The sequence below is a fragment of the Scophthalmus maximus genome, chromosome 15 (assembly GCF_022379125.1).
Source record: "Scophthalmus maximus strain ysfricsl-2021 chromosome 15, ASM2237912v1, whole genome shotgun sequence".
NCBI lineage: Eukaryota > Metazoa > Chordata > Actinopteri > Pleuronectiformes > Scophthalmidae > Scophthalmus > Scophthalmus maximus.
This window is the reverse complement of record NC_061529.1, coordinates 12,437,251-12,463,027: the sequence shown is the minus strand read 5'-3', so window position 1 is coordinate 12,463,027 and position 25,777 is coordinate 12,437,251. Positions and strand designations below refer to the sequence as shown.

Below are 25,777 nucleotides of genomic sequence, written 5' to 3'. Positions count from 1 at the left end.
TGTAACTGGATTATCTGTCATTAGAACTAATCCTGTTTCAGCCTCTTATTTTTTTTTCTTGTTGGCCGCTGCTAAAGCAATGAGGTGACCACCTTCTCTTTAGACACGCTTAAATAGAGTCTATGGAGTCTGGTGTGCTGCTGTGTATGTACCAACTCAGCCAAAAATAATGTCATAAAGAGCACTATTGGGAGATGCGAGTTAAGGTATTGAAAAAAGACTGGGAGATACACGTATAGCCGGAGAAATGGGATCCCTCAGGGTCTTAATGACAAAAAGGTTCTTGGAAATTCCTCCCATTATATGTAATAACATTTGTCCATTGGTCAAGGGTAAAAGAAAACAATGGAGACCCAAAATCACAATAGCTACAATATTTTAGGACCAAACAAAGATAAGCTCTAAAATTAGAATTCAATTAGTCTTGAACAACAATGCATAGTGTGGGATAATAATCTGGTGTCGCTCAAGTGAAAAAGTATTCCTGTCCTGTGTAGCCAAACACAAAGACACAAGGGATCTTAAACTCATGTGAACATACTATCCGCCCATGCATTTCTCAGTTCACATAATGGCACATATATTGCAAAAACAACTGGTGTGACCACAGGCCAATTCACTTTTTTCAGCTTCTGGAAACAAAGGCTTGTCTGTGAACCTCGCAAGGCCAGAGATCCTACAACGCCAGGAGACAAAACAAGAAACTTTTTCTTTGTTTACAGCAGTCGTTTCCTTTAACTTGGCTGCAGTTTGCACGCCGGACCACTGGGACCTTCAGTACTTCCATTTTATTAATATGTGGTCTAAAACTCACAATTTCTCAGGTGAAGAGCATATGCTTTCCTTGAGTACAATGTCACTGTAACACCCTAAGGAGAGATCTTCTCGGACAGGCATTGTCAACACAACAGCACGCAATAAATACTACAGATCCCCATGATTTAAAAGCAAGAGACACCAGAGGTTGGTCCAAAACAGTAACCAATGGAATAGGGGAAAATAAAAAGAGAGAGACGAACAGTTTTACATCTGAGTTTCTCATCACCGGTACAGCACATGTGCGGTGCTCCAACTATCTGGGACATCCCTCCGTGCCGGACTTCTGCTCGTGGGAGTCAGCTTACTCCCCGCTGTGCTCGCCATCCTTTAATATGCTGATATAACTTACTGTAGAACAACACCGCAGCGCAAGTCGAGCACATGTGCGGCGACAATCTAACTCGGAGTGAAAGTGGGAGAATGGATGGTGTGAGTTGAGATGACATCATGCCACAGTATCTCAAAGCCCTGCCTGGTCAGTGTAAACATCAGCCGCCTCAGGAGTGTGAGGGTATTTCCAGCCATTAATCAGTGTTTGTTTACCATGTTGTATTGCAACAATATGACACTGAGTAGAACTGTCATTGAAATACAAATAAGACTACAATCTGAAGATTTGTTGTGGGAGCGGCATAGACAGGGATGCTGATGCATTGGTTAGCTCATCCTGAAACAACCAGAGGTCTAAGGGGAAAACCCAGGTTTACTCAGTCATCTGGATACATTTGCCAAGTAAAACCTACAACATCTTGATATCTTGAACACGGACTAATGTAAAATGACCAGTTCTGGATTTTACTCTCAAACGAGACCTTACATGGAGAACTAAATAACAAAGGAAACCTGATACATTTGACTTCATACAATGACAACAGCGACGACTGAGCTTCACACTTTTGCAGTGACAAATAAAATCCTGGGGAATTTTGAATGTTTCAAACATTTAAAATCGTCCACCAAGTTTGGCTGTTGGTTCAGCAAAATTGACTGCCACAAAATCCTTTGGATTTGAATGACGAAATTCAACCAAGTCAAACAGCAATCTCAGAAAAAATATTGAACAGAACTAAAAATACCCTGCATAAGCAGGGTTGTGGTATTTCTCAGTTCACTGTGCTGGGGCGAACATAACACTGCAGGGATAATAGTTTTGTGGTCATTTGTTCGTACAGCAAAAAGGAAACAGGGAGGCCATATCTGTGGCCGGGGGATGCTAACACAACTCAAAGCACACTAATGATTGAATGATGAAATCAGTGTATTACAATGATAAGGACGATCGTCTGTCTGAGAATTTGCAAAAGTAACCCAACCAAACGCAACAAACTGGCCTTGACTGTAGTCTGAATGTCTGACCATCTTCGTTTTCAACAGTATAACTCCCTGAATGGAAATTATCATAAATGCACCAGGAGGTCCGACACCGGAAACAATCCCAAGTTAACTGTGGGTTCACGGAGATGTGCAGTATGGTTCAAAGCACCCTGGTTGTCAGCACACTGGAGTGAGGGAGCCGCTCAGAGTGCTGATGCAGCATACCTGGTAGATCCTGGCTGCAGCACTTCAAAGAGCCGTACTATTCTTTGAAACCCATCGTACTTCACCCCTGTGGTTGCTTAAACAGCCAGTGTGCTTAACAGTTTCAGTATGTCTGGCACAAATTGTCAGCCCAAGTGTGTGTGTGTGTGCGTGTGTGTGTGTGTGTGTGTGTGTGTGTGTGTGTGTGTGTGTGTGTGTGTGTGTGTGTGTGTGTGTGTGTGTGTGTGCTGGGGGCGGGGGGCGCTCAGAAAATTCTGTGTTATAAGAAACAGAGCTGTGGTGAAATCAAGGCAATTGGTTCTAATACATTGCAAAACAAAAGGCTAAAGTGTTGGGCTTTAATATGTCTTTTTTTTATAATACTAGCCAGTGACAAATGGAAAGATAAAGGGAAATACGATTTAAAATAATCTCACAAAAGCTACAGTACATTTCTCCTTCTTTGAATAATTAACCTGAACTGTGAAGCTGTAGCAAAACGTTTTTTTTTTTAGGTGAAAGAAGTGCCAAAACAATAAATGTAAAAAGCAGGAATATCCGAAGGGTAGGACAAACTTCAAAAAATATATATGATCCATCAAAGCACTAGAACTTAAACCTGAAGTTGGAGATCGGGAGGTTTAATATGTTTCTTCAGTATAATATAGAAAAGCTACATGAGGCTATAACCATAAAATTATATATTCTGCTAAAACTCACTTTCTTGGCTTGTGGAAATAAAAACATTTTAAAAAGGGAAAAGGCCAGACATTCCAGGAATTCTCTTACAGCTCGATACACAAGAAAGGGCTGGATTGGAAAAACAGAGTCCAAGATCAGGGCCAAGCTGTCTGAGAGATTGTCACTCACATATCAACAGAAAAATAAAGGGGCAGTGACCGTTGACGATTACCTCTCAATTAATCTACACCCTCGGTCGCCAGTGGGTTTGTCACCGGGTTCTGGTACCACAGACCACAACCATGTGATCATATTCGCTGCTTCTGTTTCCTTCCCTCTCCTCTCAGAGTATTGTGAGAGGGCTGAGGAATGGGGGTGAGGAAGGAGGAATTCCAACGGTTGCAGAGGCAAGAGCCTAGAGCAGACAGATATGTGGGTGTTGACATTGCACCCCCTCCACCCCCTCCTCCAACGCAACATTTTAAGATGCCAGCATGCTTCACACACTCCCGGCATACAGCTGCCAATTCCTCTGCTACTTAGTTCCACACAGCACAATTAAAAAAGGGGAACAAAATGCCCGTTTCCAGGCACGTACTGAACTCGCTTTTCCAAAGAGGTGTTGGCCCTCCGCAATCCTTTTCCAAAGGCTAACAATCTCCAATCTAAAAATTTGTTAGAGACCATTAAAAAAGTCTTTAGGTTCTATTGACTGTGACCACATAGGCGGCCACGATCTACAATAAAGACTTTTGCAAAGTTGACAGACACAAAATCCTCAGGACAGCAATTTGGCCAATGTGAATAATACTTTATACTACATCCTAGAGATCACTCAGCAGCAGCAGTTTAATCTTGAGGCCCTCTGACAGATTCTTAAAAAACAAGAAGGACTGTGTTGGTACACATCAGCACAGCATCACAAACTCATGGCTGTCAGAGGAGATAAGCGGTTCACCTTGGCAGTGAACTCCACTATACATGCGAGCACAATGGTGAACTCCAAAAAGATGCACTGCAGCTCTGATAAGGCAGCAGAGGTGTGCTGTGTGATGAATGCAAAGTGGAGTGATAGAGAAAGAATTTTACAGTTGATGCAGAAACTTATTTCTTATGGAATTAATTTCACTACACCCAGCATTCATCATTTTAATTTCTATACCAAACGATCTTTTTCCATGCGGATTTTTGACCTTCACACATGCAGGCACATAGTTTGCAGCTAAAAGGCTGTTTTCAGATTCATGTATTGAAGGGGAAAGTTTTTCTGAACATATTTAATTCTGCTTGAGGCAATATGCAATTTTACACAAGTGTAATGTGAAAGCTTGACGCCCCCAGTGCACAAAAAGTAAGAATGGACATTTCAGTGGGGTGTGGTTGGTTAAACATCTGAAAACTAGCAGTATTTGCATATTCGTAGATTTTACGATGGATTATATGATGAGGGAAATGGAATAGGTAATAAAACTGTTTTGTGGAAAAGCAATTTCAGTCCAAAATTATTATTCAAAGACTGTGTTATTGTCTTTAAGAAATGTCCGAAGGAGACTTTTAATATCCAAAAGAAACACTGATATATATATCAGTAAAAAAACAAAATAAAAAAATAAAAAAACAAGATGCCATCCCACATATTTTTGGACTCACCTAGCGCTGCTAAGTAGATCGGCTCCTGCGTGAACAGCTTTCACTGGCCCTTGGGTTGTAGCGCCAGGGTGCCGCACTTTAGGGGTCAGTGTGAGGCACTCTCTGCTCAACATCCTGTTGGTCAGGTTCAGATTGGTCAACTGCCGGCAGAGGAGGAGAGGGCTTGTAAACAGATGATTCAACTGCAGCAAAGTGAATGACATTTACATCACACTCACTCACTTGAATCAGCAGGATGTTGGTATTCAATTGCTGAATCAATGTTAAGCCAAGTCTGTGCAATCATATCACTTGCTACCAGCCATTTCACACAGTGTGGCAAGGAAATGGAAATGCCCCCCCACACAACACTGACCACTTTGCTCTCTTGTATCTAGGGGCTGTTTGAAATGTACACACAGCACATGGCACAGCTAGTCTCCGCTCAGCACTAAATCCAGGTGCCCTCCCCCCAACCTCTACCTCCATCCTTCACAGGATCAGCTATTATGACTTGTCAGGCCAAATCTGTTTACAACCACATCAGCACTACTGCAGCAACTGCACCTCTGTGCTGCTCTGTACCCTGGGACCCGGTGCTATAATCAAACGTTAGAATTAATCATACGGCTCTGGTGTTTTATTTACTTTATTTCCTGCTGCGTAGCATTAAATGTTCAATGGGAAAACTGTAAAGCTGCCAAGCCTTGTACGGCGTGAATAATGTGTCAGCATGGTATTACACAGCTGCAGCCTTTAGTTACTTATCAACGTAGACTGGGTGTATTCTTAGAAAGTGTTTAATCTATATTAAGGAAATAAAAGCATGTACTGTATATGGAAGGAACTATGACAAGGCTTGTTGATGAAATGTCATAAATCATGTCAGAACATCAAAATTTGAACACAAACACACACACACACAAAATATGTACATACAAAATATTTGAGACATGTATGCAGGCTTGATTAATCAAGACAAAGTGCTACAATTATGTCTTTAAAAATAAACATGTACATTCCTGTGCACACCTTATTGTTTATACAGTTTGTGGCCTAGCATGAGAGGGAGTAATTACAAAAATCTTAGAGGTCAACTAGTGTAACAGGGTGTTGTTCCTGTTTACACAGTTCTCCTTTTAGTTCAGCAAGTGATTTAATGACTCCAAATCTGAGCCCTAAAAAAACTTAATGCACTCTGAGCCTTTAAGTGCAAAACACTGGACTGTTTCACCCTGAAAAAAATAAACTGCTGCCATGCCCGGGATTAAGTATTCATAGGAAATACAGCAAACACCTTTTAAACCGACAGAATAATGTACAGTCAAAAGGAAGCTATAAAAACTGCAGTCTGTGTGGTCTGGTGCCATCACAAAAAAAAAAATTTTGACAGAAGAAAAAACCCAGTGAGGCAGAGGAGGAGGAGGAGAAGGGAGGTGAGGTTGCAGGGCTCCCCATGCCAAATGACAAACCTTTGGGGAATATAGGAGAAGGTGGTGATGGAGGCAGTGAAGCTGCCGCTCCCCTGCTCGGTGCCAATTTGCCACATTCCTCTATTTATAAGCATCAATTACCACAAAAAAGTGTCTGCTTGTTAAGTATCAACAGAAATCCCTCCCCCATGGTGCATCTGATAATGAGACCTCACACGGAGCTGAGGCTTGATGCGGCTCACCACTGTTTGGGCCAGCCAGCTTCAAACCCCAGCTCCAGACTCACCCCCGCACCAACCCCAGGCCACAGGCTGCAGGCGAGCTGAGGGATGTAGGAGGAAGGTGCGTGGTAAGAGGCAGCAGACCCTCCGGCTCCAACAGGTCTGCTGGATGAATGAGCAGCGAGATGCCGCGCATCAGCATGGGGTCAGAGCCAGGTTTACACATCAACAAAGAGAAATATCAGAGACCTCACAGTGAGAGACTATAGTGCAGAGGGGCCAGATTCGTCTTCCTTTCATGAAACGTTACAGCTCAGATTACAGTTGCCTAATAAACCCAGCGCAATTTTTTATTCGAACATGTGAAATTTCCTGCTCCAGGTTCATCGAAGCTGTTGGCTCAGAGGGTTAAAGAGGTTAAAGACATAATTAACTCACATGTTGTGTGAGCAGGTTGATGTGACTAGAGCTGGCGTAGCGGCGAGCAACCTGCTTGTCAGCCAGCTTCTGCAGGGCTGAAATGAAGGCCTGCTGGTTGGACTGGGCCTGGGCAGACAGGGAGTTTATCTCCTTAAAGGCCCCGGCTGAGTTTGACTTTAGCTTACTGGAACTGTTCCTGTTGTTGACTGGTGGAGAAAATCATAAAACAAGTGAGAACATAAGATTACATTTGACAACAAGCGGGGGACAGTGCTGCAAGAGCTGAGGAGCATGGAACAATAGGTTTACCTTGGCCTGTAGATGTGGGTCTACAGAACTTCTGGCTAGAGATGTGCATGGGACTCGGGATGGATGAGGCTGCCCCAGAGCCGGGTGTTGATGAGGTAAAGGACTGAATCCTCCTGAGCACCTGGGTTGGCTGAGAAGTTGAGGCTGTATTCGAGCCACTGGAAACAGCTGTCCACATTGTTCTCTGGGGTTGGGTGACCATAGGGACAGAGGTGTACGCAGGAGGGTCCGAAAGAGTCTCAGAACGGCAGAACTGGGACTTCGCCAAGCACTGTGCATAGGACGGGGGCTGAGGAGGAGGAGGCGGCGGCGGCGGACAGTGAAGAGGGAGGGATGTTGGCGCAGGAAAGCGGTGCTGCAGATGAATATGTGTGCAGTCTAAAGTCACAGGAAAGCCGGAGCAGTGCTGAGACGCCTGGACATCTGGCTGGGCTTTACCGGTTCCAACCGCTGCCTGTTGTTCTTCAGACAGTGCACGTACAGAAGGTTGACTCTCAGTGGCCTTGATGTCTGGGTCACCGCTGGCTTTCCCCGTGGAGAGCAAGGACTCTGAATTGCTGGAATCCTCTTTGGCCACAGGCAGAGCTGTTCAAAGGACGAAGGAAGCCAGAGCCCCTTTATCATCAGTTAGCCATTCCTCGTCTCTGACACACATTTGTTTTCCCCCAGTGAGTGCTAATCATTTGAAGCCGACCTTTTCTTCACCCCAGATGACTCAGTCCTTATCCCTTAACTTTTTTTGAGTTTACAAATCTAAACAATTCCTGTTTACTGTGCTTGAATGATAAAATATTAAACATAAAACAGGCCTACAGTAACAAGAAAATGGGGGGGGAACCCACATGGAAGGAACTCACTTTTGGAATTCTCACAGCTGCCAGAATCTCCCGAGGCATTTATTTCATGAACGTCTTTCTTAACACTCCTGACTTTTGTTCCGAGGAAGACGTTGGCTGATTTATTTTTCTGTGTGTAGAATGTCAGTACTTCCTCCAGATCATTTTCACTGTTAATGAAAACAGGAGATAAATGTGTATAGCAGATTGAGTTCATAACATATATAAGTGGAACGTTAAACAGCCAAGCCCAGAACAATGGTGCATGGGCTTGCCAATTCACTGACCTTGCTGCAGAGATGTACTCCTGAAATACACTGGGGTTGACACAATGCTCCTCTTTGCTCTTCTCCTGTTTTTTCACCACGTGTTCAGTTTCCTGAGAAGATGAGGAACATTTTTAAGAAAGCAGATATACATGTTGTTTGCAGAGAAACTGCACAATGTCATGTTCTGGGAACGGGTACCTTGTTGTAACATTGGATAAACTCTCCTAACTGGTGGGACAGGATGCGTCTGCGGTCTTGGAGTGGTAACTGGCGACTGGGCAACACCACGTTAATGTCTTGCTGAAGGTTACTGGCTGCTCTTCTCAGGAAGCGAATCACCAGCTCCTGTGCAAACCATACATTTTATTATCACTGCTTCATCATGCTGTGTGCGTGTGTGCGTGCGTGCGTGCGCGTGCTCTACTGTTCAGCATTCAGTGCCATTCAAAACACACAGACCTTTGAAGTTAATGGCCTCGAGATCCGCCTGAAATCATATTCAAATTTCCCCTAAAGGTTTGAGGTCAATGATGATGATGTACACCATGCAGACTTTCCAATCAGGCAAACTTTTACAGAGACCACGTTTTCCTACGATGTGGCCACAAATGCCTCGTACATATTTTAGCTTCAGCCAAGGAACAGATGAGAAACAGACAAATAATGAGATGAACTCTGGCGAGATTAAAAATGATCACTGTACCATTTGGTCGTTGTCTTTGTCTGGCCAAGCTGGGATGGTGTTGGCTCGGCTCTCTGCCAACAGTCTTTGCTGGACTCGCTGCAGGTACGAGGAAAAGGCAATCCGCGCCTGCACCTTACTAGAGAGGAGATGCAAAAAGCAGAAAAGAGGGGGGGAGATACAACAACAGTTGATAATAAAGATTATCCACGAGATCTTTCACTCAGTTTGCTATTTTGTGCCATTGGAAAAAGGGATACTTCTCTTACAACAGAAAGAATAAGCAACTCGTGCTCATTCCTTTTTGCTGACATATCATCCAGGAAAAGAGAAAAAAAAATAAAACAGGCACAGCATGTATCATTATCAGAAGTTGGTGAAATGCAATGTATCTTTTCCTGCACTGGTATCAGAATAATAAACTGTCTCCGTGGCCCAGGTGAACCGGGAACGAGAACTGTCAGAAAACTGTAGTAGAAAAAAAACAGAAAACATTTTGAAAAAAAAGCTGTCAAACACAAACAATGATATGCTGTACTATAATTTCCTTGCTTCATACACAGTCTTGGCAAGCACTGCGGAATTTCTACAAACTCAGACTTGTTATTGTAATTCCTCCTCCAATTACAATTTCAGGCACACTTTTAAAATCGACAAGAGACCACAGACTCTACTTCATGCAGTACAGCAGTGTTTACAGCGCACACACAGCACTATAGACTAGTGCTTTTTAATTTAAATTAAGGGATACATGAAAAGTTACCCCGAGCTAATATGTTTTCATGTCCTTTTATCCCTATCTTGCTTAATAGACAAGCAATAACAGATAAAAAACTATTATTTTAAGGGTTAAGGGTTTCAGCCAAAATATTTTTTGACCCCATTACTTTGACTAGTTGGTTAGATCGATAATAAATGAGGTACAGAGGGCCTGAACTTCTATTCAACCCCTACAGTATGCTTGGTACAGAAAGACGAAAGCCTGGGAAAGTGAGGAAGAAGAAAATACAGTAAGGGAGGAAGATGAGGGCAGTAGCCAACCTGAGCAGCAGCCCAGAACACAGACTGACCTGAGGTCCCACCCCCGCTGAAGGATGTTGAGCAGGTTGACTCTGGGCCTGGTGTTGTGCGAGGCTGCCTCTGAGCTGGACAGAGTCTCACTGTGGCAGCGCTCCAGTGGTGTGGCCACTTGTTTTCTTTGCTCTGCTACCAAAGCCTTGTGTGAGACTGGCTCAAGAGCTTGCTTCACCTCCCCTCTTTCCTTCGGAGCGCACTCCTCTCCCCCCCGACTGCCGCCGTCGGCCGGGGAGGCCTTGGATTCCTTCCCTGAGGCATGCGGCATTGCAAGGAAAGACAAATGTCAATTGCATCACTGGCATTCTGGATAAGAGGCATGTATACACTCAAAATAGGCCTTTTATTGTTGCTGCAATGAAATGAACTCATCGAGAGTCATGTTTGGCCAACCTCACCATGACACAAGGGAGTTATTTATTGGAACCAAAAGTGTATTAGTGTGTGATGTTATCCCACTTAGCTACGCTCTTCTCAGTTTCAGAAAAGAGCAGTTTGCTAAAATGAGGCGGAACACATCAGGCCTACCCGATTTTTTCTTCCCCGCAGCAGAGCGATGAGTCAGGTGGCGCTGTCTCCTCTTACGAGCCTCGAGAGACAGCAGCTTCCTCTCATACTGCACAACGTGACAGCGATGGACGGCGTCCACCTGCAGCTGCACATTCTCATTCACATTCCTGAGAGACAGAACAAGGCATGTCAAAGCAATTGTAATAACAACAACAATAATGATTTATGCACATATTATCAACAATTACAAAGTACTTTGCAGCCTATTTTAAAACCGAAGCCAGTTCTGAGACAGATTAGTGTGGGCGAGTAGTTTGTCCAGAAGTTGACGTGACCGACAGTGTTTGTCCAAAGGAGAGAGAGGGAAGCAACAACCGTCTCCCTAATCTGGCTTCCCAACAAATATGGAAAAATCATAGTTGGGCTTAGTTGGGTTGGGGGCCAAATCTCCAGACAATATTGCACAACAGTCAAAGCTGTGGTTAAAACCTGAAAGCCCATACTGATCAAATAACATAAAAGCAGGTTGCATTAATATAACAAAAATGTGGTTCAATAAAAGGACACAGTTCAACTATATCCGTCTTCCCCTTCTGACCCCAAATCGACACCACAATGCCACATACGCATCGGGCACGTGCTGGAAAAGTTGACGGTGCTTCGTCTTTTCAGCTGTTCCCCCTCACCTATTCAATCGAAAGACCAAACAAACGCCATGTGAGAATCCAAGCAGTTTCCACAAACTGATGGAGAGATTTATTCCCCGATCTCGACCACAATGGAAATGCTTACCTTCCATGGAAAAGTCTGTTAGCCAACATGTAGTTCAATGATGTCTTGGACTCCAGATATCCACTGAGAGAAGAAGATAATAAGCAAATTACAATAATCATAAAGGCAGCGGCCCATATGAGCCTTGACCACTCTACTTTGTGGCAAATGTGTTAAAGTGAGGCTTCTGTGATATAGCCACTCTGAACGCAGCCGCTGTTAAACGCAGCAATAATTTCCCAGACCACTCAATAATATGCTTCTCAAAATGCCACAAAATCCCTGCCGCTGAGAGAGCCATGGATCTAATCAAGCAACAAATCCTCATATAGAAATATGAAATGTAAGCAGAAAAGCAGATTTCCTCTCTAAAATTTCAACAATTAGTCACTGTTGGATATAAGCCTTTCTTGGAAAGTGATACGCAGAGTTCAACAAATACGTTCTGAAAACAAATAGTCAGTCACTAGTGCTGTAGCTACACCTCAGTCTGCTGGATCAATTAGACACAGGCAAGAGGAGTCACGTGGTCTGGTTTTGGCCACTGATTGCATCAATTTAACTTTAATGTCAACAATTATTCAAGGACACAATTAATACTGAGTAAAAATAAAGACAAACACACCTTCAGTATTGAATGTGATCTATCTGCTCCCTCTTGGCTCAACTCACCTGTAGAGCTCCCATGTTTCTGCAGTGGGAAAGATCCTGACGAAGCCTCCTCGTCTCTCGTACTCTTCCTTTATCCTCCGCAGCACTTTGATCTATATTTGTTAAGGGAAGGATGTTTTCTGAAATTGAGACCTTCTAAATAGTCTGTTTTTTTAGGTTACTATAATTTCATAATTTAGCAAAATTACACACATCAGATCAAACCACACGGCCATTCGGACATTACCTCCTCTGCAGTCAGGCTCAGAGTGCTATCTCCTTGACCTTGTTGCTTGTCTTTCGACCCCTCTGTTTCAGAGCTACTGGCTGATGCAGGCTTCTGTCGCTACCGAGGGAACAAGAGTAGACACAAAAATCAGGTGAAGGAATTTAGTAATGTTCAAAGGTTATAAAAGTTGTCTTTCATTTTTGGAAAAAAAAACTTTTCCAAACGTGATTCTCATTTCTAAGTGGAAAAACGTGTAAACTACACCTACAGAAACAAAAATACCCTCTCTTCCTCTCTTCCTGTCACATAAATGGAACATTTTGTTATACACTGGCATTCCTGGCTGTTTCCCCGCTGCATGCACGACCAGGCTGTGATTGACAACTTTGGCATGCAGGCTGGAATTTGGGCCAGACAGCAAGGCGCAACCCCATGGGATCACATACAGAATTTGTCATCTAAATAGCAGGGGGATTACATTTAATTTGTCCGACGCGGCTGGGGGGATACAAAGGCAGCCAAAAAGTGACAAGGCCTAATCCCACTGAAAAAGTCTCAACTGTTGCCCCTAATCAAAGTAAAGGGAGAGGACAGGTTCACCGAAGGCCCCCAGAGTTCTTCAGCAGCCTCTGTGATGGCCCTGGCTCAGTGTCGGGCTTGTTTTAGGTACGTCGGAGTAACTCAGCATCTGCACTGCAAAGTTTCTGACTTTTTGAGTCAAGGGGTTCATTGCAGCAACTTGAAGCACTTGCTCACAAAAGCCACTTTGCTAATGTGATGAATTCTATTAAAATACGGCATTAGGGATCAATATAAGCCATCTGTCTGCCACGATGAGAAACAGCACAGCCATATAATCAAATAAGAAAAAAGTAAGCAATTTCTTACCGGCAATGTAAGCAGCCATCAAGGAATTGCAAAGGGACAAGACAAATGAAGATTAATTTGTTGGAGCCAGAAGAAAACTTACCGCTCTGCTGTGTGCAGCGGCTGTCGGTGCAGAAAAAGGTTTCTAAGAGGAAATGGGTGAAGACAGTGAGTTGTGGGTGAGCAGCAGCATTACCTTTTCACCTTAACGAAACCGAATACAGACTACATGCGTGCTACATCAACATGCAACAGTGAAACACTGTTACTGTGAATCTACACAGGCCCTTTACACAATGTAAGGTGGAGCAGAAATTTGTCTGATTTGGTAATCTCCCTGCAGCAGACCATGCGCCAGATCTGGGTGCAGTAGTCGAGTGGTGGGAGCCAAATGCTTTAGCTCTTGTGGCATCATTAGGCAACAAGGCCTAGAGAGAGCATTAGTCACTTGATTAGAAATGATAAAACAATAAGCCACAGAGAGTAGCACTTACAAACTGATGTCACTCAAACACTGTAATTACATTAGCAGTTGTTTTGCATTACAGTGGATTTTCCATGAGGGTGAGAGAGGAGCTCAGTGACAGTGGCAGGAATGTACTGTAAGAAACAGAGAGATGAAGACAAGAACGGGAATGTTTCACAAGGACGGGTGAATGAGTGCAACACTTGGCTTGGGCCCTGCATGTGTGTGTGTGTGTGTGTGTGTGTGTGTGTGTGTGTGTGTGTGTGTGTGTGTGTGTGTGCGCGCGAGTGTGCAGTACCTGTGTTCTTGGGGCTGCTGGGTGCTTGAGGCTGGGGTCCAGGGTGACACGCTCGGAGCGTGGCAGTCTCGTCAGAGGGTCCTGACACACAAATCCTGCAGGGGCACAGAAGAATCATACGGGGGTCTATCGAAAACAACTTAGATATGTCCATTTCCATACACTTAATACAGTATTTTGCATAAGTTCCTCAACGTTTGGGCAAGAAACAACAAGGCAATAAATCCCATGTGATTCAACATTATCTTGGTGAATATCATGTTAATTCAAAGATATATTTGCTTTCATATCTTTTTAGATAAAAAAGGGAAGAAGTGTTTTAATATAGTGACAGATTGCTGCCCAATTGTGTGTCTGTGTGTGTGTGTGTGTGTGTGTGTGTGTGTGTGTGTGTGTGTGTGTGTGTGTGTGTGTGTGTGTGTGTGTGTGTGTGTGTGTGTGTGTGTGTGTGTTTGTATGTGGGTTTGTGTGTGTGTCCTGTGCATGAAATGTGCACTTGATTTGACTTTGATGTGGACAACTGACTGGGTTCATTGATCGAAGGCATAGTTCAACGTTTTGTAAACACGCTTAGTCACTTTCTTGCTGGGAGATAGAGCAGAAGAATGACACAGCTCTTATCTGACAGTCTTTGTGCTAAGCAAAACTTACTGACTGCTACCTTGGATCTTAGCATCCAACTCTCCGTCATAAAGCAATAGGAATAGTTTGTCATTTAGAGAAATGCAAGGGTTTTCTATAGTGGGACACTACTTTTGGTTAATAGAGCTGCATCACAGTGGTAGGTAAGAGGGGTGAGAAAAAAATCTTTGTAATTCACAGGGATGTTCCCACCCTGTCAATATGATTTAAATCTATGATCCTGTGCTCATCAATTCCCACAGAGCAGACTTAGTAGAGGCAAACGTGAAATGTCAGAGTAAAACAGTATGCTTATGTTGTATCTTGCAGTCGTACTTTAGCTGAATTAAGTCCATTGTCAGCTTGGAGCTCCGGGCTATTTGTTCTACCTCATCCGAGTCATCAGGTGAGAATCAGGCCCCTGCCCCGCTCCCACCTACACACAGCAATTATCACAAACACCGGTGACAGCTATACACAGGCGGAAAGTGAATGCTAATGGAATGCTGTCATTATTTACAGGTCTGGGATGCAGCCCAAGTGTTATCAGCCAACAGCGACATAGTTTGTTTGGTACATAATTGATGTGTTATGTTTTACATGCCACTGCTCATTTTCACCAGGCCCACAGTAACGTCTCAGTTCAAAGAAAACGGCAATTTATGGTTGCACTGTTTCATTAAAAATGAGCCTGAGGTGAGGCTGTTGAGCCACAGCATGGCCTCGGCCCCAGACATATGCGTGCACACAGACGAACGCACATAAATTATAATAGCCATTTCTTTAATATCATTAGGCTGAGACCACAGACAGACCCAAGGATTGAGTGACAGTTTGGATGGATGCAAGCTAATCAGTCGGCTCCATGTATCCTGTGATTGGCAAAAAAGGATTAAGTGGAGGATTAAAATATCAGGAAATGTGAGATATGTATATGTTTGTCTATATTTTCAAAACAGATACTATTAACTCAGGTCCACAAGGATAAGTCAGCTCTCAGACTGTATGTATACGCTTGTGTAGGGGTCAGATTATGAGATTCTTCTTTGTTTTAACTAGCACATCACAAAACACTGTAATCCCTTTTGTGCATGAGAATTCAGTAATAAAAAAGGGACGAGACGCATGTCACTCCCTGCTGCAAACACTGTTGTATAAACCATGTACATCTCTGCCTGGAGCCAGGCAATTTTTTTTTATATCTTCATGCTAAAGATTGCTTTATATGACATGTACGATCAAGTTTCTCAAAAGAGCTTAATGACTGCTGAGGCCTCTGATGACAATTTTGTCTGCAAGTCATTAAAAAAGTTAATGAATAGAGGCTGCGGTTTATTCCCACAACACTGCAGCTCCCATTATGGAGCCATGCACCTTTTTTCAGCACTTTGCGCCAACTCAACAAGTGGAATGTAGGAAAAAATTTGCAGGCATTAAAACAGCATATGACTGTCTCCTTCAGCTTGAAACCTGCTGCTGACAAGAACAGCCAGCTAGCATCTATGTCTTTGGGAGAGGCATTTAATAAAATACTGCATAATTACAGGACATTTCGTTTTATATGCGCTGCTTCAAAATTAATTCAAAATTTTTATCCCAATTATATAATTTTGCAATGCATACTCTCAGAATTGTGCCTCAAGCTACTTTTTCTTATCATTCTGACTTGACAGAAGTATAAAATAAAATATCAATAGGCAGTTTGATAGGCAATGTTCAATGTTTTTACACTCTGATTATCATTTACCCTGCTATCATTGTTCATCTTCTGTTGAAACCCAAACATAATCGGAATTTTTAAATGTTGTTTCTTTTGTAGGTTCTCGTTAATACTAATCTGTAATAACAATATTTAGGTGCATGCATAATGCATTGCAAGCTGGATTGAATCGATTTTTCCTCTGATTAAACATCTAGCTGTAAACAATGCATGTATACAAACTGAAGAATGAATTGCAATCACTTTGGGGCCCAGTGGAAGTTGTATTAAGTCGTTGTTTAAGCACGCACTCACCCACAAGCGAAAACATGTCTGCAATCATGCTGGCCTTTATCTTCAGATCCAAGGGCGCATCACTGTAAATAAGTGGATGTCAAAAAATGAAACAAAGAAGCAAACACCAAAATTGCAACTCACTAACAAGCGCAGGGTTTGAGCCAGCTGATGTAAGAGGAGACAGATTCACTGTCTGACCTTGACTAAACTGCTAAACTGACTTAAGGCTTTTGTGGAGGAAACAAAATTCAGGCTTCATCTGTAGCATGACGGACTGTTTTCACAAACAGAGTTCGAGGGCCATTTCCTTCAATGTGGCAACATTTCTTCATATACCACGTGTAAATTAAGAAGAAAAAACAATAAAACAAATGTTTGTTTGCATTGGTTAAGTTATTTTTATATATATACACACACACACACACACATATAAATATATTAGTACGAGATTGTCCGAAAACAACAAATGAGATAATCAAAAAGTGGAGACAGTGTCACTCACCAGGCGAGGGAGGGAGAGAGGTTCACCTCTAACAGCCAGGGCTTGAGGTTGGAGTCAATGAGCACATCAAAACCATACAGTTCTACAGAGGAAAACACAAAATGAATCAAAAGGTTTTCACCACAGACTGGGAAGTCCGCAGAGAGAGAGAAAGGCAGAATTAGAAACCTCTCAGATCTGCTCACTGAACATAAAGGATGAAGGGTATCAAAGACATGATTGTTCCAGGGGTTTATCGTAGCCCCATTATGTGGCACTTGGCAACATGGCCTATGTCTTTCTGCTACTCATTACACGCATGTTATATACGCAATCACTCACGAAAGAAACATTCACCGAAGTCTGCTACTGAGGGACTGGCTCAATTGCATTAACTAAGTACATACACATTTCATCTGTCATGAATTTGCTTTCGTAACATATATATATATAGTCAGGTTTCTCATGGCGGGGAAGGTTAAGCAGTCTACATAATGTCACTATACATTATCAAGAAGGACGGCACTCTAATGGCAAACAGGAAAAGCTGAACCCCCATCATCATGTTAGTATCTTGTCAAACTTTGGCGAATTAATATGAGCTCCAGAAGTAGTAAGCGGTGAATGTAATGGTGTGTCCCCAGTGGAAGAAACTTGGGTTTGCCTTTGTTGTAAACTGTATATATTTCACTCCAACAATAGCTTAGCTAGTGACACAATAAAGGCCTTTTACAAAGTGGTCAGGAAGTTCCCCGTGTAAAAGTTAATTCACTCTTTCTCAAGTTTCTCTTTTGTGTCACTGACTGAAATATGGCCCACTGTGTTTGAGTCTGCCTATGCGCCCGATGACACTGCTCTGGGGAGTGTCACCCTACAAGCCAACGACCCGCCGGCCCCAGCACCAGCGTGCTGGGAAACCGCATTATTTTACAGGGATAGGGCAAAGCCCAGCCATAGAGCCAGGGGAAAAATCCCTCTAATGGCACTTCAAAAGAGCAGACTGTGTTGAGAATAGGCTGGGGGTGGGGGGGCTTGGGAGTTTTCAAAGCTGCCATAACCAGCACTGTTTGTTCTAGCATCTCAGGTCAACGCCAGTGTTAAGCACACAAAAGCCAGCGTGACAGCGCGCAATGGCTTGATAATTGCAGTTGGTTGAATAATGTGGAGCCATTCTATTTTAACAGAATGGGTTACAGCTATTATGCTGTAAATCACTTAGTATATCGTTGAAAACATATCAAAGCCATATCGAAAGTTAAGGATAGACAACGTTCTGATCACATTACTATAAAAAAACAAAAACATTGTGCAATCTTTTTTTTGGAAATGCAGGAACAAACTTCAAAATGTATTATTTATCTATTTCAATTCTTGAAGAAAATTAGAGGCCATGCTTCTTTTTAACAGTGATGCCACTATTACTGTTGCATGTAATAAAAAGTAACAGTGCAATCATATTGGAAAATATATGTGTGTCTGTTATACAATATCATGTAAACATATAATTTGTCCAGGGGTGTACAATGTCAAAATATTTTATCGGGAAATATGACATGGAAATTTTCAGCTTTTGTCAGAGAGAAAATATTTACCTAGCACTCTTGTACACACAGGTTATTTTATTTAAGGTTGTAAAATTCCATTCATTATCTGTATTGAAAAACTCCACAGAGAAAATCCACACCTTTTTTTATTCAGCTTGATCCACTGGGCTACTGTTTAGCACATGGTTTAAGTGTGGAACTTATGGTCGTGCCATGAGGTTTAAATTGGTGTAACTGCAAACTGTATTTTCATGAGGGAACTGGAAAAAAAACTAAATCCCTGAGCCAAGAGCTGCCAACTTTAACTTATTTTACTTATAAGGATGGGCTGGACCCCCACTGCTAAACAGTGCTCAGAGCATTAACATTTCATCCACACACACAAAAAAGAGATGGAGGGAGTGTGAGTGCGATAAAACATTACTTTTGTGTGCATTAGTATTGGGGAACATAGCACTGGAATAAATGGGTCTGAGCCTGCAGTGCTTCATCAGTGGCACCACAACAACAGGGGAAAATGGGGAGGGAGGTGTTACACCACCTCACCAGCCCCCGACATGCAGACTCCATGTGCCGCGCATTTTCCCCCAATTAGGAGCAGACGCCGCTTCTGCCCCATAAGCCTGCCGAGCCACTCGCTGCTAGACACGTTTGTTCTGTGGCTCGACCGCTGCCGGGGGAGCGCTGTTAAATGTGCCTGCAGAGAACCCACAACAAGCATCACATACAAGGAGAGGGGAGGCGGCGAACATCCACATCACACCCATTAAAGAGGGAGGGAGAGACAAACTGTGACAGAGAAAAGGGATGATGAAGAACTATTTTTTTTTTCTTAATCATTGGATGGGCGCTGCTGGAAACTTCACCACAAGAGACAAACGCCCAAAAACAATAATCTCCCCACCCTGGCCATGCAGCCTGTTGGCCCTAGAATAACAACAGCGACGTGAAGTATTGCCTTCATGTGCGTATTCTTCACAGACAAGGACAATTGAATTACTCTTGCATCATCCCGAGATGAATTATTGCGGCCCAACTGTCCCTCGGCTGTTGCAGGGAGCACAGCGGCACATCTCTGAGCCACGGTCACGAAAACACTCTGAGGAGAGCAAATTAAATGAGCACAGTTTACACTCCGTAGCATTGATATGATCACGGAAGACAATCCATTCATCACCCTTAAAAAGACTGGGCTAAGCAGCGGCCACACTGTCATCATAGGGATGCGAACACGGCACTGCAGAGAAGCGTGTGTGGGAGGATCTGATAAATGTAAAACAGGGAGAGTGGTTCACAGACAGGGGATCCGACCACACTCAGCATTTAATGAGGGACATTCAGTGGAACAGAGGACCAGTAAGTGGAATGTTTTGTGTGTAATAAAATAGGCCTTTGGCTTGGCTAATCAGATCTTAGTCAAAACATCTCGTAATCAGCATCCCTCAGCAAAAAGACTGTCCATTAATCACACAGCGGCGGTAAGGAGCTGCATGGGTGGCATTTTCTCTCCACAGTCACACAAACACACAGACACACACACACACAGTTCTTACCGATGTAAAATGAAAAATCTGTTGTTTTTATTTCTTCCCACACGAGACATTACGGAGCTATAAAAAGATTTTTGTTACAGTATGCCTATTTACATACACAGAGCAATTTGAGCAATAGGAAGAAATCCCATTTGAAAACAATAAACATTGTATTAAAAGCCATTAATAGAGGTTAAAATGGTAGGGGAACAATTTGCAGTAAATTAAGATTATAATGTGCTTTATGGTCTCGCATGGCTCCCTTCCAGACAAGCTAGAGACTGTTTAAAAGCTCTAAACAATGGCTGCTTTTATCAGCCCGTTCACTGACCTAACACACATGTATTTGCTCCCCTACAATCCTACTATTACAAAGCAGCTGTTAAGGCCCAGGATGAAGGCTGGGTGCGTTGAAGGCTGCGACATGCAGAAGTCAGGGTAAGAACAAGAGGGAAGAGTCTGACAGGGGCTGACTGAACATGACTCCCTCGGTGGTTTGGATGGGCTCTATTTAACAGACAAGTAAAAGCCCACAGACATCCGAGACTGGACTACTGGAAGCTCAGACAGACCTATGTGTTTGTAAAAACCCTTGCTGTACACCGGTTCCTACATGCCTCTGTATTCATATCATCCATACATACTCACACGCAGAGCGAGTTTTGCATGCAACCCGATCACGACGTGAGAGACAGATCACCAGAGAGATGACGAGGGTGGTCCCCTGGAGCCGTCAAGTGTCTATCTTTGGAAACCTAATCCTGGAGACAGACTGTGAAATGCTGCAATTAAGTTGCTCGGGGCCATCTGAAGACAACAAAATGACACCAAATTCAATGGTAAACGGATACGGCTGAAGTGAGATGATGGGCATGTTCACGGCACACCACAGTGCATTGAGTGTCTTAGTCAAAGGTGTGCGACCTAATTGCTTTTGTACTCCACAATTACATTGCTGTAATATCTTGTGTCTATACAAGTCTGTGTAGGCTTACGTGTACAAAAGGGCTACAGTTTCTATACAGATCACTCAGCACCTCTGAAGCTACAAGTTGTTATTTTGTGGTTACAAATTGCCGACACATCTGCACAACATGGGTTAGGGTTAGGGTCACAATCGATGACCAAAGTCTAGTGTCATCAGCTGGTCTGAGTGATTCGTGTTTTCACTTTTGTCACTTTCCCTTCTAAATTCTAATGTTTGTGCTATATTCTTCACAATTACAAAGCAATATCAGGAGGAGTTTGTTTTTGCCAAAGCATGCAAATGATCGCAGAGTGCACATTTCTGTGGTATCACTGACTGAACATGCCATAGAGCGTTCTTGTGATTGGGATATGTGGATGTGTATAAACAAATAAAACGGGCATACCTGAGCGAAACAATGAATGGAGAATAGGAGCAAACTTGTTTTTTTCTTCCATTCCTATTTTTCCCTCTCACTCTCAAAGATATGCGTCAGCTGGTTGTTTACTCACATCCCCCAGGTGTTGTGAGCGCCAGGTTGAGACTTGATAAGCCACAGCCCTCTAAATACCCACATGGTCAACAAAATTGGGTTAATGTGGTTTGTCAACGTAGCAGTGATGCTCATATGCAGATAACATCTTTTTTTGCAGGCAACAGTCTGATGATGTGAGTCCATGCTGCTACATGCCCAATACAGTCCAAACAACCACCAATTGGGGGGTTGGGGGGATATTATGTCTACAGACGCCTGTCACAACTGCAAAGCCCTTTATTTTTCTAACATCTGAGAGGTGAAAAAGAGTGTGAGCGGGAGAGGGTGAATTATAAACAAACAGAAACAGAAGTGGGGGAAAAAGAGAGTGAAAAAGAGACAGCGGTGCCGAGGGATGCTCGGCCAACGTGCTTGCTTTCAAACCCAAAATCTCAGAGAGACTGCCAGACACAGAGAAAGAGCGAAGCCAATTAGTGCCAACACTAACACGGATAATGGCTCCAAAATGGAGTTCACACAGGCCCGTTGCTAGGCAGGAGCCGCCAAGAGAACAGTCAGCCTGAATCAGGCAGACCTGAATGGCAACGGGGAGAGGAAGCAAATTCTTGCTTCAGGCAACAGGCCCTCCATGACCATGCTGCCAGTCAGAGGGCAGCAACGCACAGGGAGACTCCACACTTAGAAATGACTGTCTGACGGAGAAGTAGTACGGAGGAACTGCCGGACAATGAATCTGAAACTGAAAGGAAATGAGAGGGGTGTGGTGGTGTGTATGACTAACTGTGTGTGTGTGTGTGTGTGTGTGTGTGTGTGTGTGTGTGTGTGTGTGTGTGTGTGTGTGTGTGTTTGTGTGGGTGTCTGTACTCTGAGCAACAAAAATTTGTCTAGAGATTAGATTTCATTCAAAAGGAAATTCTTTTGAAGACTGTCACTTTGTTGTCTTGAGCAGCTTGTTTTCCATAACCACATATGGCTTGTGTTATACACCTGACAGGATTTTCTGACATGATCGTTCATTTTTGTTGGACCAGGTCAGTTTTTCTTATTGTCACAGTAACATTTTAAGAAAGAATCAGAAATGATTTACCAAAGCAGTTTGTCTTGTGGGGAACAAACGTCTTGCAGGCAGTGGCTATATGAAGCTCAGCGCTCAGGACAGCTTTGACGATGAGGTCTTCCACCTGCCTCATCAGCACTGAAACAGACAAGAGAGGAAACATAAGACGGTCTTAAAGTACATTTTGCGTACACTGGAAAAAAAAATTGTTTTGATCACTTGATAGACATACTTTGATAGATAAAATCAGCCAGAAGTGAGAAGTGAACAACAAACTGAGCAAATTTTATATCCATCATCTTTGCATGGATATTAAAACCACATCGAGAAGGTGAAGGTTTGACTCACATGTGGTGTCCTTCCCCTCTTGCCTCAAATACCTCAACACTGCACTCATACTCCATTTGTTCCCATAATCCTCAACTTCAGGGTCGTCGCAACTGAAAAGGAAGAAATGCACTTTCAAATGCTTGAGTTATATTGGACAGATGAGTCACCCTTGCTCACAATAAGAGCTCCGCAGTCAGTGTGTGTGTGCGTGCGTGCGTGCGTGCGTGCGTTTTACCATCGCTGGGGCTTACCTGACATAATCGCTGCTCTTTTTGTTGACACTGTAGTTGGTGAGGTGCATGAATGTGTTCTTAATGCTCTTTGAAGTCCTGTCATACTTCACTGTGGCAAACCTGCACACACACGTTGTTTATTTGTACAAGACAAGAAAAAAAAAGAAAAAACATAACCTGTCATCAGACAATTTCATTACATGTCCATGTGCCATAGTGACCACATTCGTGAGGCTGAATCAGGGCACTATGGCAGAGATTAGTTTCTGGCGGTGTTTAAGAGGAGTGGATGCCACATGTGCAATAATGAGAATTCCTTGGCACACACCGTGTACCTGAATACCAACACAACCCTGAAGGAATGTCAGGAGATTAAAGTGATATTCAGGATTTGGCCATGATTTATTGTTGCCAGTTGATAATCAAGCCAGGGCAGTGGCACACTGATTCCAGCTCAAACCTCCATCTCAGATGGGGAGCCAGTCGTTTGATAAATCATCTACCCTCTCCTGATTTACCTGTGTCCGATGAAAGTCCGTCCTTGGGTTAGTACATTCTTCTTGCTATAAATAACTGCATACAATAAATGCAGTTTGTTTATACAAAGCTCACATCTTATGATCTTTGAACAATGACAAAATCAGCAACATTTGATGAGCACATCCTACAGCTGGAACAATGGAGGGCTTTGTTTCCAAGTCTCGACCACTTCACCCTCTACACAGCAGTCGGTCTGGAAAGATAAGGCTGCCCTCTTCTGGGCGCTGAGTATTCGGGACAGGCATGATGAAAAAAAAAGGGGAGGATTTTTTTTCTCTCTCTCTTGCATTTCGAGAATAAAGTTGAAATATCAAGAATGAAGTTGACTCCTCTGGTCCATCAAATCCAGTTAGAGGAGCGACTGACAGCTGTGTGAGCTGCCAGTGTTCCATCTTTCCAAGCCTAGGTGGTTTCTCCTTCTGAGCATATGCAGTTTTTACTGTTTATGTGCTAAAAGAAAATTTCCTTGTTTCAAAAACTGATTCTGAAGAACAATTTCCCCTCATTCATCTGCACAAGGCCTTTTGTGGAGGCAGTCATGTGCACTAACTTTTAGTTTCCCATTATTCTCGACATTTCAACTTTTTTCTCAACATTTCAACTTTATCCTCAAATTGCACAATTTCCTCATCTTGCCTGGCCCCTAATACTCTTCCGTACTGAAGGGCTACCAGTGTTTGTGCCTGATTAAGTGCATCATGGATCTCATAGTGATCACCCAGGGTCTATACCAGTAGACCAGTAAACTGTAATAAGCATATGAAGACACATATGTTAGCATATGCGTTGCTCCGGTTCTGCTACAGATTTCTTTCCGTTAAAAGGGAGTTTTTTTCTCTCCTTGGTCACCAAGTGCTTGCTCATTGTGGGGACCGTTTGGTTTTCTATGTAATATGTAATGTAATGTAATGTAAAGTGCCTTGAGACGATGTATGTTGTGATTTAGCGCTATACAAATAAAATTGACTAAAAGTAAAATTCAGTAAATGTGCTTATTCATTTCACTATATGTGTAGAACAGTCTACTCAACAGATATAAACTGTGAAGAGCAATCCCTGACTGTTCTCAGAATTTGGCAAAAAATACCTTAGCCTGTGTGAGCCATCCCTGGAAGAACTTTATCTATAACAATGAATGAGAGCAGGCAAATGGTCAAAATACGGTGCAAATACATAACTGGTGGAATCTGAGTGAAAAAAGTCATCCAACCTTTTGAAAGGTGTGGCCACTGAATGCATTTTGTGTCAGTATGTGCAGCTTATTCCGCAAAGTCTGTCATTGTGCTGAGTGTGCAAACAGTTATTATTGTGATTATTTATTTCTTTTGATTAATCCATTTTTCCCTGTGCCTAATATCAAGTACATGACTTTTATAAAATGCCTTGTTATTTTCAAAGAGACTAACTTTTGAGTATATGATGTGTTTGTTAGAATTATATCTCAAGAGGTTCAGGATATATATGGATGAAATTACATGAAAAAGGAAGTTCTACGTGATAAGATTTAGAGGTTGATCTACAGTATCGAAATGCTGATGGAGGAGTCCTAATACACTCACCTCGCTAGGCCCTCCTCATACACATAGACGATGAGTGGATCGTATGATGTTACCAACACGTACAACCGCACGTCAAACTTGAACTCTGGAAAGAAAGAAAAAACAGATTTTAAATTTTTGTTCAATTCTGCCAAAATGTCCCTTAAATATATTGCTGTTTTCGCAGCAACTTACCATCTATCAATAGCGGGTTGTTTATATAGCGAGACACCAAGATGTTTTCATCCATTGAAATCTGATTTGGCTGTAGATGAGAGAACAGAACACATACAAATATGACAGTGCACACAAAGAAGAAGATGCAAGTACAATAACATGATGACTTGAACAGGTTTAAAGCTACAGAACAGTATTACATAGTGAATTCCAAATAACTGATCTAACACCGCTGTTAACCATGAACATCAAAGAATGATCACACAAAGAAAAGTTGAGTGTGAGAGTATGATGACACTGGCCACAGCAGGTCAACCTTCAATAACAACAGCCTATAAAAACACAATCTGGTGGTGGGAGATGGGTCATTTATGAGGCTGAAATGTGTTGCAGGTGGCGGAGTTGAGAAGAGATGGGAAAGGGGGGAGGGGGTGTAACCTCAGTGCTGGCTGCAGTTCAGAGAAAACCCACCTTCCCCCCCTCAAAAAAAAATGAACGTATTTCTTTTTTCTCTCCAAATATCACTCTGACATTCTTTCCACTGTTTCATAAAAATGCCTGAGAAGAAGAAGAAGAACCGTG

General features: G+C 42.8%; 1 protein-coding gene across 3 annotated transcripts in view; it reads right to left on the bottom strand.

Moving 5' to 3' along the window:
- ttll5 (tubulin tyrosine ligase-like family, member 5) overlaps positions 1-25,777 on the bottom strand; it is a 45,376-nt gene that overhangs the window by 13,076 nt on the left and 6,523 nt on the right. For 2 of the 3 annotated variants that reach the window (XM_035611323.2, XM_035611324.2), the window contains exons 8-28: positions 25,214-25,283; positions 25,040-25,124; positions 22,959-23,060; positions 22,726-22,817; positions 22,408-22,515; positions 16,803-16,884; positions 16,319-16,380; positions 13,684-13,778; positions 13,023-13,064; positions 12,071-12,169; positions 11,845-11,936; positions 11,194-11,256; positions 10,420-10,568; positions 9,888-10,143; positions 8,839-8,956; positions 8,334-8,480; positions 8,154-8,245; positions 7,888-8,036; positions 7,031-7,615; positions 6,740-6,927; positions 4,669-4,808 (exon numbers count right to left, since the gene is read on the bottom strand). In XM_035611323.2, the coding sequence (XP_035467216.2) occupies positions 4,669-4,808; positions 6,740-6,927; positions 7,031-7,615; positions 7,888-8,036; positions 8,154-8,245; positions 8,334-8,480; positions 8,839-8,956; positions 9,888-10,143; positions 10,420-10,568; positions 11,194-11,256; positions 11,845-11,936; positions 12,071-12,169; positions 13,023-13,064; positions 13,684-13,778; positions 16,319-16,380; positions 16,803-16,884; positions 22,408-22,515; positions 22,726-22,817; positions 22,959-23,060; positions 25,040-25,124; positions 25,214-25,283 (2,816 nt within the window). The remainder of the gene's footprint in view (positions 1-4,668; positions 4,809-6,739; positions 6,928-7,030; positions 7,616-7,887; positions 8,037-8,153; positions 8,246-8,333; positions 8,481-8,838; positions 8,957-9,887; positions 10,144-10,419; positions 10,569-11,193; positions 11,257-11,844; positions 11,937-12,070; positions 12,170-13,022; positions 13,065-13,683; positions 13,779-16,318; positions 16,381-16,802; positions 16,885-22,407; positions 22,516-22,725; positions 22,818-22,958; positions 23,061-25,039; positions 25,125-25,213; positions 25,284-25,777) is intronic. The other variant, XM_035611325.2, reaches the window with a different exon arrangement.